Source organism: Anas acuta, chromosome 8 (genome assembly GCF_963932015.1).
Source record: "Anas acuta chromosome 8, bAnaAcu1.1, whole genome shotgun sequence".
NCBI lineage: Eukaryota > Metazoa > Chordata > Aves > Anseriformes > Anatidae > Anas > Anas acuta.
The window spans coordinates 12,104,545-12,116,827 of record NC_088986.1 but is presented as its reverse complement, the minus strand read 5'-3'; the positions used below and the strand labels follow the sequence as shown (position 1 = coordinate 12,116,827).

The 12,283-nt window shown below is 36.0% G+C and overlaps 1 protein-coding gene across 2 annotated transcripts in view; it reads left to right on the top strand.

Moving 5' to 3' along the window:
* The window catches only part of PIGK (phosphatidylinositol glycan anchor biosynthesis class K), an 81,405-nt gene that overhangs the window by 47,123 nt on the left and 21,999 nt on the right, over nucleotides 1–12,283 (top strand). For both annotated transcript variants that reach the window (XM_068691190.1, XM_068691189.1), the window contains one exon: nucleotides 2,829–2,904. In XM_068691190.1, the coding sequence (XP_068547291.1) occupies nucleotides 2,829–2,904 (76 nt within the window). The remainder of the gene's footprint in view (nucleotides 1–2,828; nucleotides 2,905–12,283) is intronic.

Sequence of the window (12,283 nt, the reverse complement as noted above, 5' to 3'; positions counted from 1 at the left end):
CAATGTTTCATATAGCTTTTTTGTCAACACTTTTGAGCTTCCATGCTTTAATTTATGCAGTTTAATATTGAAGATTGAGATACATGCTCATCCAGTGGAGGAGGCTCATCTGCAGCAGAGAAGAATGAAAACTCTTTTGTTGTCTTGACAGCTAGTACATCACTGGGTATAGAAGAAGCTCATGGCATTTAAGCAAAAACTTTGGGAGAACAGTTCTGAGCTCCTCTTGTAAAATACCTGTGTGTGTAATTATAGTGTGTATATGTGTGTATGCATATATAACGTCTATCTAAATCTTATAATTTCTATATAATATAAAATGTAGTGTAGTTCAATTGACTTGATACATTTTATGGAATGCAATTTAGAAAAAAAAAAATAAGTTTCTCGATCTTGAAAGATTCCTGTCAGCCTAATTTCAATGTAAATCTAAATCTACTTTAAAATACATGTTTATACTATTCTTTCCTACCCATTTTTTTAGTAAAGCTTCCTAAGGCTCAAAATTATCTTGGTAATTTTTCTCCTTTTAATCCTCTGACACGTTAAGAAAGGTCTTTGTCTGCAGTTGACAAGGAGGTTGTTTGACTATGCAAAGGGTGCTGACACTGTCTAGACAGAAAACATTGCCAAATGTACAAAGTCCTTGATAGAACAGACAAGCCTTTTTATTTTCTGCTAACATTCAGTTATAGTAATTTTAGCTGTTACTTGCAGCTTCAAATCTTTCATTTTGGGATTTGAGATACATTTTTTTTTCCAGATTTGCATTGTTCTTGCAAAGACTGCAGAAATATGTGTTCAAGATATTAATGAATATTATGTTCTGTGTACAGTGGTTTACTGTGTCGAGCTATGGCTAAGAAATGGGTTTATGTAGCTGGTATCTATATGTCAGAGTATTGTGTCAGCTAACAGGCTCCCAGTAGAACAGAAGTCATCTCAAATTCACATTGAATGTAGATACCTAAGTAGACAGTGGTATGTTTGCCAGTCAGGACTCCACGAATGATAGAAAATAGAAAAGAAATGAGTGGAAAGGTACCTTCTGCACACCACAGATGAATTGCTGAGTCCACTTAAAGCTCCCATGATTCTACTGGACTAAAAAAAAAGCAGTATATTTCATGACACGTACCTTCCAGATTACATATGCAGTTGTTATGTATTTTTTGGAAGGGGAAAAAAGAAAGGGTGCTTTTTAGAAAGAATCGATGCAACCACCAGTCACCTGAAACAGCAATGGAGAATTTTAAACTGTTTTAAAACAGTTCAAAAAAGATCTGACTACTTCATGGAAAAATAAACAACCAAACAAACACAAAGAGCAAACCAACCTCCCAAAAACCTAACCCATGGATACAAATTCTCTTGCAGAATGCAATAAAGAATTGGAAAACCTTTTCAAAATTGGTGACAGTTTTTCCAGGTATTTCAACAGAACGCAGTGAAATACTTAGTTTGTTCAGTTGTGACCTCTTTGGAGCACAAATCATTATTACTGAAGTTTGGAAAGTAGCATGTTGGGAGTATAAATTTATCATTGCCATTAATAGTCCTATCTAAAAAAACCCTGTAAATAAATCAGCTGTTTCAGTCAACCAACTTCAGTAGTTTAGAGCTTGCTACTTAATTTTTCTTCATTCAGGCTCTTATTTTAACTTAAAAGCATTCCAGACCACAGCAGAAATACAGAAATGGAAAATAGAAGAGATATATGTTTACAGTTCTTTATTTACTTGTTGAATTAAGTACAGAGACAGTCTGTAGTTTCTGGCTCTTACCTGGCAGCCAACGTGCAGGCAAAGTAACCCTGCAAGCACACTTGTTGGTTTTGACTTGAATAAATATAAGTTAGTAACTTGAACCTGGAAAAGAACATCATGGCTACAGTTTTGTCTGAAAGTCATTATAACTTAACTTTGTAGAAAGGTCTTGTTTTCATAGGGATCTCTTTTCCATCATTTCTTCTCATAATACGGAAATTCTTCTATTCAGAACCTTTAAAAGGACTGATAGAAACTTTGAATGATACTTTGAAAATGTAGCACATGCTGTGTGGTTTCAGTAGAAGAAAGCAGCATGGTTGAAATGTTTAAAACATTTTCATATTAATTTACTGTCATTTAAATATTCTTTTAAGTTAGAGCTTATGGATTTGGCGTTCTCAGTTGTAGCTACAGTTTGTTTGAAGTTTGAAAGGATGTATGATGCATTTTGTTTATGAAGTATTCTGCTCCTGCAGTTGATGTTCTTTAGCTTGCTTTGAAACCAGTAGTACATGTTACTGTGCTTGCAAATGCACAGACGTTTGTGTTTAACTTATCAGCTGAACACTGATGTGCACTTGCGGCAGAAGGGGAACAGAGTAAATAATCCCTCTTGCCTTTTGAGATGGTCGTATTTGAGTTATGTTGTCAGGATTGAGTGAAGAAGCTTGTACTATTAACAGTGCTGAATGTGCTTTGTAAACTCTTAAGACTTCTTTTCTGTGGGGATTTCAATCCAGCTTTCACCAACACGTTGTCTAAAACTAAATCTACAGACTTTCGTAGGCTTCTGCTGCTTAAATTGGTGGTTTACGTGCTTTGGCTGGGAGAAAATCCTCAATGGTACTAGCATTTGTTTATAGTAAACTGAGTATTTCACTCAACTTTGTAAGAAGTATGTTCAGCTAAGCTCCTAAAATAAACTTTTGCTTCATTTTAAGTAAAACTATCTCCTGGATATGAAACTTTTAAAAGTGATATACATGCAACTTTTAAATTGCAGTAATTTAACTTAGTAAACATTATGCTAACTTTAATGTTAACTTCATTTCTTTCCAGGCTTCCAAAGGATGAATTGGCAACAGAACCACTAAAATATGCTGATCAACTTCCTGTAGCTCAGATAATACACCAGGTATGCCTTTCTATTTTGAGGATTTTCTTTGAGAACAAACAACATCAGTAATATTTAAACTGCTTTTCTAGGTCATGCAGAATCAATGTGCTCATGCTGGAGGTATACAAAAACAACATATTCTTGTTCAGATGACAGCTATTACCTTATAAAAGGCTTGTTCAGAACATGGCAATGAAACAGGAACTTGCTGTATGACACAGTTGTAGCTTCAGAGGTTGCTATTAAATTTGTTGTGTATTACTGATGTTAGAGTAGAAGAAAATCCATCAACTTAATCTAATTTGCATCCTTAGCCAAATCATATTCCCACTCCTAAAAAAAAAAAAAAAAAAAAAAAAAAAAAACAACAAAAGCACAAAAAACAACAGCTAAACTATGGAAATCGTTGTTTTGGAATTGTCATGAAGAGTTGGGTGGGAAAACAATCTCCCTTCCTATTACAGTTCTGAATGATGTGTTAGCAGCACTTCTGTTTCCAGCTACAGCAGTGTCATTATATTTTCTGCATTCCACAGACTTTTCTGTTTGCTTTTTGTTTTTGTGCAATTGTAAACAGATTGAGATTTTGCCTAGATTGTGCCTACCTACTGTGCTTCTATTTAGAATCAATACTTTTCCATTGATTCAGATGCTCAAATGAGGGATGATGATGTGGACATCCGAGCTAGGATTGAGTAGCAGGCTGCAGTTTTTATTACAATATGTCTAATTATAGTCAGCCTATGACAAGGAATAGGAAGAAATCTTTTCTATGAACAAGGTTCTATAGTCTTTTCTGGCTCTTTTTCTCAAAGTTCAGGGTCTCTGTCCATCCTGCTGATAGATTAGATGCCAAGACTGTATTTATAAGTCTTTCTTGTGAAGCCTGATTTTTGGCCATTAGCCGCAGTGGGCTCTGTATTTTTTGTTGAAGGACTGGTCTGTGACCATGTAACATCCACAAAACTTGTGATGTACCGTTAAACCCGAGTATTGAGACTTAGCATCTCTTTTCTTGGTGGTGTTTCAAAGAAAGCAAAGAGTCTTACTCAGTTGCAGTCATTTGGAATTTTCTCTGAAAAATTCATTTTTGAACTTTGTTGATGTCAGGCCTGCTTCAGGGATGGATAGCCATAACTTTCCTAAGTAAGGACTGATTAGGTCACATTGCTGTTTTCCATGTGGTGCCTTGACTATATGAAATCTTTCAAGTAAACAGGTATACTCTGAGCAATTGACCTGAAAGATGGGAAACATGATGACAGTTCACCATGGGGCACAAAATAGTATAGTCCATTACGTGTCTTGAGACAATGAAAACTTCCAACCTGAAAACTGTAAGCTGATGTTGATCATGGTACTAATAAGGCAGTTAGACAATGCTAAATAAAGCTGTGGTTTCAGACTGAGCTGGCTTTGAACACATAAGGATCAACGAGAAGAAATTAAAGTCCACCAAATTTGCTTTCAAAATCCTATTAGTATTAATTATTGTATATCTTTCCAAATACTTTTGTCAATCAGTGTTTGTAAGCAGTTAAGTTGCATGCTGCAGGCAGTGCTCATTTTACCTTAAAGAAAACATGAGCTTTATTTTAAAACTTTAAAGTGTACAGGTCTTTTCCGCAAGATGTAAGCACAAGGGATTTAAAAACTTTTGGCTGAAATCTGCACCTCCAGGAAGAATATCTGATGTGTTCAGAACATGGAAGATTGGAAATCAGGACTAGTTTGTATGTCAGGAACTCCCTGGTGTTGTCAGAGCTTCAAATGACCCAACAGCCTGCAAATGTCACATTTAAAATTCTGTCTTCATGCCTGACTCTCAGCATAAATGAATTAAACAGCAGAGCAGGCAGCCAGTCAATATGCTCTTAACAGTGAGAGTGAGCAATGAAACAGTTTGGGGGTTGTTTGGAATCAGTAAATAGAAACTGCACAGAATGTCGCACCTAGAGAAAAATCTCAAATAGGAAACAGAATTAACCTTTAAGATGGTGGACCAGACGAAATGTCATAGTAATATTTTTACAACATTAGGTGGGTAATAACCAGGAATGGTTCATTTAGCTACTGTGTATTATACTGCAATAGAATATTGTACTGTGGAAAGGCAAAAATGTATTTTTTATGTACTCTTATCTGTTTGTTATAACAAATTTACCAGTAGTATAGGCTGTTGTTCACACAAAGCAACAAGTCAGACCTGGCATAGCTGCAAATGTCTCTGATGTAGAGAAACAGAATAAAATGACCATTGTTTAGCTCTCATGTCAGGAAGTCTGGCATCATGTCCTGGTTTTGTTTGACATCGATGCTCTTTTTGAGGCTTTAGGTGCTGTAGTCAGCTAAGCATACTGTCCACCAGTGAGAGTCCTGGTGAATAAGCATTTCTAAGTTTACAGTGTATTGCTTCTGAGGGACCTTTAACAATTGGGACAGAGTGCAAGGACCATGTTAAGTGTATATGAATAAATATATATATATATATTTTTTACTTTGAAAGTATAAGAGAAGAAAAAAGAATATGAGTAAAACCAGTGAATGCTGTATGTGGAGGTAATCTTTGTCCGAACAGTTAATCACTGTCTTAATTATGGGCCTTTGTTTTCATGTAAACCTGTCTGTGTTTTACTCCTAGGTAGGAATAAAGACACAGTAAAGATTGGAAATTATTTTGGTACATAAGGCATAATTTCTATGTCTTATAAATATACATAATATTTATAAATATACATTAAAGCTTCTAAATGGTAGACAAGTAGCATAAATCAATATAATGACAAGGTACATTTTAGTTCTGTGTAGTAGCCAACATGGCCACTAATTTTGCCCAAATTTTACTGTAGATTTATATTCCCAAACATTACTAAAACTGTGCACATTTTCCTTGGGCATTTGTATGTAATTTCTAACATTCTCTTCAGTAGTTATCTCTGTTATTTAAAAAAAAATGTGCTAACCAATAGAAATTAACTTTTGATCTCTAATCTGATAATTCAACAAAAAATGTCATACTTGGTACATCTTAATCTACTTAACAAAAAGGAAAAAAAAAACAACTGATTTTGGGTTTGATCTTAAACTTTATGGTACTAGTAATTATTTATTATTGTAGCAGTATAAAAAAAAAACACAGAAGAATAAAAACCCTGTGAAATTCAAAGTTTTAATTCTCATAAGTATGTTAAATGCAGTGCATTAGACCATGGTTAATTAAAAAGACGATTGTGAAGAATGAAATTAAACAGCAGAATGAAAACAAATAGTTACATTTAAACTAGATATCAAAATCGGACATTATAAATAAAATAGCTTTCTACATTTTGAAAAACAAAAAGGAAAAATATGTTTAAGTGAAGTAAAAAAAACACACCACCACCACCACCACCACCAACAACAAAAAACACAAAACAAAACACAAACTAAGGAATCTAGTTATTAATATAAATTTCTAAAATGGGAAAACTTAAGCTGTCAGATGAAAACCTACATAGGACATTTAAATGAGGTTCTTTGGGTACATAGTGCATGCAGTGCTACTACTTAGACTGATTTTATGCATTGTAAGGCCAGAAAAAGGAGAGAGTACTTTAATTTTGCATTTGTCTTTAGTTCAAACAGGTTTAATGAAAGAGCAGGCAAAACTGCATTTGAGAAGATTGTTTTCATATATCATTAAGGATATTCATTGCTGGGCCTCCAATTCAGCACGGTATTTTAATAAAAGTACCTAACTTCAGTGATAGCATTCATGCTCTGAATGTCACTCTGTGGTAATATATTTTGCCTAACTGGGATTTAGGATATTGAAGAGACTTAAATTGTTACAGGTGTCTTACTGATGGAAGCATGTTTTATTGATGAAAGACATATTTCAGTGGATAAATGCCAGATCTCCTGATGTTGTTATAATTGAAAACAAGATGAAATGGCAAATTCAGACCAGAATCAACTTGTATACTTATTTATTATAGCCCCCTGTAAAATATTAAGCAGATAAATTAACATACTGTTAAAACAGGATAGTATTTCAAGAGAGCTAACTTCTGACCCTTGGCAGGGATTGCATAATTTATTTGATCTTTGACATGGTTTACAGTTGCACATGTACTTAAAATAAAAGGTTCCTGGGTGTTTTCTCATGTAGGGGAATGCATGGGGAAATGTTAGAAAAAAATCTAATTAAATTAAATTGAGTTTCCTTTAGCAGATTTGTTTGTTTTGTACCATTTTAAACCAGTGCACAACTGTAGCCTTTCTCTGTAGAAGGAAGTTCGATGGAAAATGCCTGCTGTAATCTCAGGAGATTACAGGGAGAGCATGCTGACCCTGGTGTTAAATGTGCTTTCTATTGCAGATTCCAGCTGAGCAAAACATGTGAGCACCGTTTGGGACTACACCATTAGCTTTGCTCAGTTTAGATTCAAGGGACATTAGGGACTTAACCTATCCAGTCCAGCCTCAGGGTATTCACTGGGGTCCATAGTAAGGGAAGTGGAATAAGAAATTGAAGAAATAAAATGGGAGAGGAATCTTCAGAGTTGTAGAGAAACAGGCCGATGGTCATCAAAGGTAACTTGAGTTGCAGTTCTTTGAGTCTTCCAAGAACACCTTAGTTTCCACAGTTTTCTCTGCTTCTGTAAATAGTTTGCCAAAAACTCCTTTTGGCTTGAAATCCAGTTTTTATTCATTCTTGGAACCTTATTCTCACGTAGTGGAGGTGTGTTAGTTTATTGCATTCATCAATGTTACTACAGTTTCACACTGGTTTAATTGGGGGAAGTTTTCTTTAGCAGCATTTGGCAGAAACTGTTGAAACAGTCTTAAGAGGATACAACATGTTGTATAGATTTTTAGAAGTATTTTTGGTTGTCTGTAACACAACAATTTTAACTCTTGAGCTTTAATGTTCGTGAATATATTTTAAGTGTTTTTTATGTGACTTACTGTGTTTGTGAAATGCTGAATATGGAAATGAACACATCACATGCTGATACGTAGTCTGTAAAGCGTACCTTTAACATTCAGGGATCGCACTGGTGCCTTGTCCCTGTCCTGTAGCTGTCCTTAGGCAGTTATGTTTCTGGGGGGAATCCTGCACTCAGGCTGGGTCTGTCCTCATGGTGGAGTCCTGGTTCCTTATTTGTGTTTTATAAAAATTAATGGGGATGTTCAAAACTGCAGTTAAGCATGCAAAGTGCTCACTAGCTCAACAGTAGCACAGGTTTTTATTTTTAATGTAGACCATAATTTCATTTTATGGATAATAATTTATTAAAAAGTTTTAAAGAACTTTGTTAAGTGATACTTGCTTTTTACTGTTTCTTTGTCTGCCAAAAGGTTCAAAAGCGACTTGTGACACTTAGATGTGTCAGGCTGTACGTGTAAAGTTACAGATTTAGCTATTTATATGTTCTCTGAAGATCTATTCCTGTAGATGCGTTTAAAAATAACTTAAAAGGATGGCTTACTTTTATAAAACTGTGGTCATGGTATCCAGCTAGGACAGTCACAGGTCTCCTCAGAAAAGCTTTATTTTGTAAGACCTGATTTTTTTTCAGGATAGTTGAAAATCTAGTTTTCTCTATAAAAGATTAGAAAGCGCTCTAACTTTAAAATCCAATTTTATTTTAACAGCATATATTAAGTGTCTGACCAACATACAGAAACCTTGAATCCATTTCATTAACTAGGCAAAAGCCTTACGTAGTGTTGTCTTGCATTAGGACACCTGCCTGGCTCAGGTTTTACTTTTGCAACATTCAACAACATACGTAGGACAGTGCTGCCCTTCTACCACTGGCACTTCTCATAGCTGCTTCAGAGTATACTGAGAACAGCAGCCTGTTCTGACAATGTTCGTGTCTGTTTGTACCAGACTAGAGGTGAAAAAAGCTGTTTCTCATGCATGTCACAAAAATCTATGGATTTCTTCTTCCTCACCAGATGACCTAAAGTTCCTTCAGGGCTCAGACGTTCTGACTGGTCCATGTGCAGGGCGAAATCCAAGTGTGCAGTGTACCTTTTGCTGAGCTAGCCCTTCATCTGGGACACTTGGCATGTATTGAAGTTAGAAAGTAATGTGCTTTACTAAGACTTTTTGGGGTAATTCCTTTTCTACATTAAACATATATATATTTTTTTAAAATTCTGTATGATAAAGGTGGTTTGCCTGCATTTTATAACTCTAATAGAAGTAGTCTCAAGTGGAATCAGAACTGGATGTTATCCAGTAAACAAGAACTTGCTTTTTTCCCCAAATGAAACGGTCTGTGGATTACATTTTTCTCACTCGTAGAAATTACTTACTTTTTGTTTGGCTTCCTTTAATACTACTCTGTAGAAGAAAACTCTGCATAGAAGGGGCAAAACAAACTTCCTGTCAAAAGCTACTACTACATGATTTTGCCAACCACCAAAACAAATATGTCATAGGACAGCAAAGATATTCCTGCCAACACTGTGCACAGCTTGGGGTGGTTAGGTGCTTTGACGTTTACACCCCAGTATTTCTTCTAATGTTAAGGTTGATTAAAAAAGGTTGATTTGAGTAGCAGAGTTGTGCTGTGAGCATGTGAGTCATGCAATGGTTGTGCTTTGCACTATTAAATCTAGAGAATGAGTGCATAGTGATTTTAATAGTACTGTTTTCTATCAATAATTAGTTAAGAATGGAATAGTCCTGTTTCTCTGACTTACTCCAAGAAACTACCAAATGCATTCTTCACTTGGTTGTAGCTGTTACAAGTCTTTTAATGGCAAAACATTAAACCAGCAACATTTGTAGGTAGTTCTTCATCTAGTGAATTACTGCAGCATCAGTGAAGATACTCAGTACCCTCACATGTGAACTGGCAGGTAGTCCACACTAACAACAGGGTTGGCACTATTTTTTTTTGTCCTTTCAGAAGTTAAGTAGTATACTAGCCTAATGAGCTCTCATAAGCAAAATCATAATATTCCTGAAATAGAGCATATTTCTAAGTGTAGCATGAGGTATTTTTGTAGAAGATTTGAACTATCATTTTTTGATGTGCTACTGTTCTTCTCATCTGTTCTTCCTATCACAGAATACAATGATGTGGAGTTAGCATAAATTAGTGATGATCTTTTTTTACAGATGAGGCACAGCTGCCTTTATATAGTTATGTTTTCTGAACATACATGTCATCTGAACGTGAGGGGAAGCCCTCTGGAAGCAGAGACCCAGTAAAGAGGTCTCTTTTCTTTCCTCTTCCCATTAAAGGAGTGTGCGATCACTCTCTGCCTATCCAGGATCATTATTTTACTGGTTCTCAACCATAGCAAGGTTCTGCTTCTTTATCTATTTATTATGTCGAACTATTAGTTGGAACCTCTCCTCCTAGTCTTCAAGACACAATAATTATAAGTTTTTTGGAATTATTATTCTTTCAAATGCTGCTTTCCAAATCTTAAAAATTTAGCAGTAATTATCAGGAACTTCATTTCCATAAGGATTGACTACCAAAATATTCATGCATGGGGAATTCTTCTTTTGTCTGCACACAACACTGCTTGTCAGAGCCAGAAAGGAAGCATTAGTTTTTTTGTTGCTGACCGAGCATTACAGGGGAATTGAATGTAGTATTAAATTCTTCCAATTATAGCGGAATACAATGGATTGAATGGCTAAATACATTGAAAAGTAGCTTGCATGAGGCACCTGAACAGTCAGTTGTGGGGTATGTGCTTTTAACCGTTTCCTAGTAAAAATATAGCAATGAGCATTGTCTGTAAGCCAGAGAGAGGTAACTTTGCCACGGCCTCTCGCAGCCGCCCTGAGGTGCTCTTTTATCCTATTGCATGGCTCTGTTAAGAACAGTTAGCTGAGCAGTTAGTAGGGTGCTGTTTGAGGTGCAGATATATTAGCTCGTCTGGGTATTGGTAGGGCCTGCTCTCTGCTGCCACGTCTTGGGGACATGGTCATCACTTCACAGTGGTGGTACCCAGCAAGGTGACTATACACCTGGACTGTGCTCCCCTGCAGACACTTCTGCACACAGCTGTTAGAGAGCTTTGGCTTTGTGGCTTCACTCTCTTGCTGTTCACCTCTTCAGGGAGATGCAGGAGCTGAAATGGATTCAGTTGATGTAGTGCTTTCAAATGAGCTGGTTTAGGCTGCACAGATCCTGCAGTTTGGACAAAGGTATAGCAGCAAACTGCTGAACTGTTTTGCTTTTTGAGGTCATGTACTTTTCCACCATGTCCCTGATCTATGGAAAGCTGTACATTTACAGATTGGTGTTGTATCTTCATGCTTCTTTGGCATGGGCTATGAGGTTGAATTGATGGGCAGGTTGGAGTAATTTAGGTAGGGATGCCCCTTATGTGGCCACATTTCACTCTCTCCCCCATTTGTCTTACTGAGTCCTGTGCTCTCCCTTGCACTGACACAACAATGTAAGCACAACAGTGAGCTCTAAACTACCGATTAAAAAAAAAGACAATTAAAAAAAGGGAACATAAAAAAAAAATCAGCCTGGCTTGGTATGTGAATACAGAATTTCTGAAGCTAGCTACAATAGGCAGTATAAGCCAAAATGGTATAAGCATATGTTTTATCACATGAAAATGTGTTTGAATTTCTCATGAGCAAGTGAAAGGGAGTGAAACCAAATTGTTACTGTGGAAAGTAGAAATGGAAATAAGTTGAAACCTTTTGTGCATATCATGGGAGCACATAGTTTGCCCTTGAGAATACTGGTAACATGAGGCATTATATGTGAATGTCATGTCATCCATTTAATGTATTGGGCTTAGGAGACATCACTTTCATACCCACCAGCACACAGAACCGTCAGAAGCACTATTAAAAATATATGAAAAGATACCCACGCACTAAAGTAGCTATAATTGTTACAGATACCGTGTTGGAGTTGTGGCTTCTTTAAGACAATTCCTGAAATCATTTCTTTTTAATAGACATTTTCTAAGCTTTAAAATGAAGGAAGAAGTTTAGGAAGTGACTGTAACATGTCAGGCTTTAGAGAGTGCTATGCCTCTTTGTAGTTTATTCATCGGAACTTCAAGTCACTGAATTTGGAGGGTCACTAGTAGCTGTGTGACTAAGAACTGATATATTTCTTACATTCAGAAAAATAACATTTTTTTTCCAGCTGAATCAGCTATGTGCTTCAAAATCCTGTATGCACAACCTTTCAATATATAATATTGGCATACTTTATATACCCTTATCTTGGCTTTCACTTGGTCATGCTGTGATAGCCTTTTGTTGCATTTTACAGCCTGGTCACAGCTGTGATTTTAAGACAGTGGTTATTGTTTGTAACGTGCTCTAGATATGCTTAGAGCTTTACACAAAGAGACATGTTCAAAAATGCTTACATCTTAAAGTAAACTTCACATAGCATGT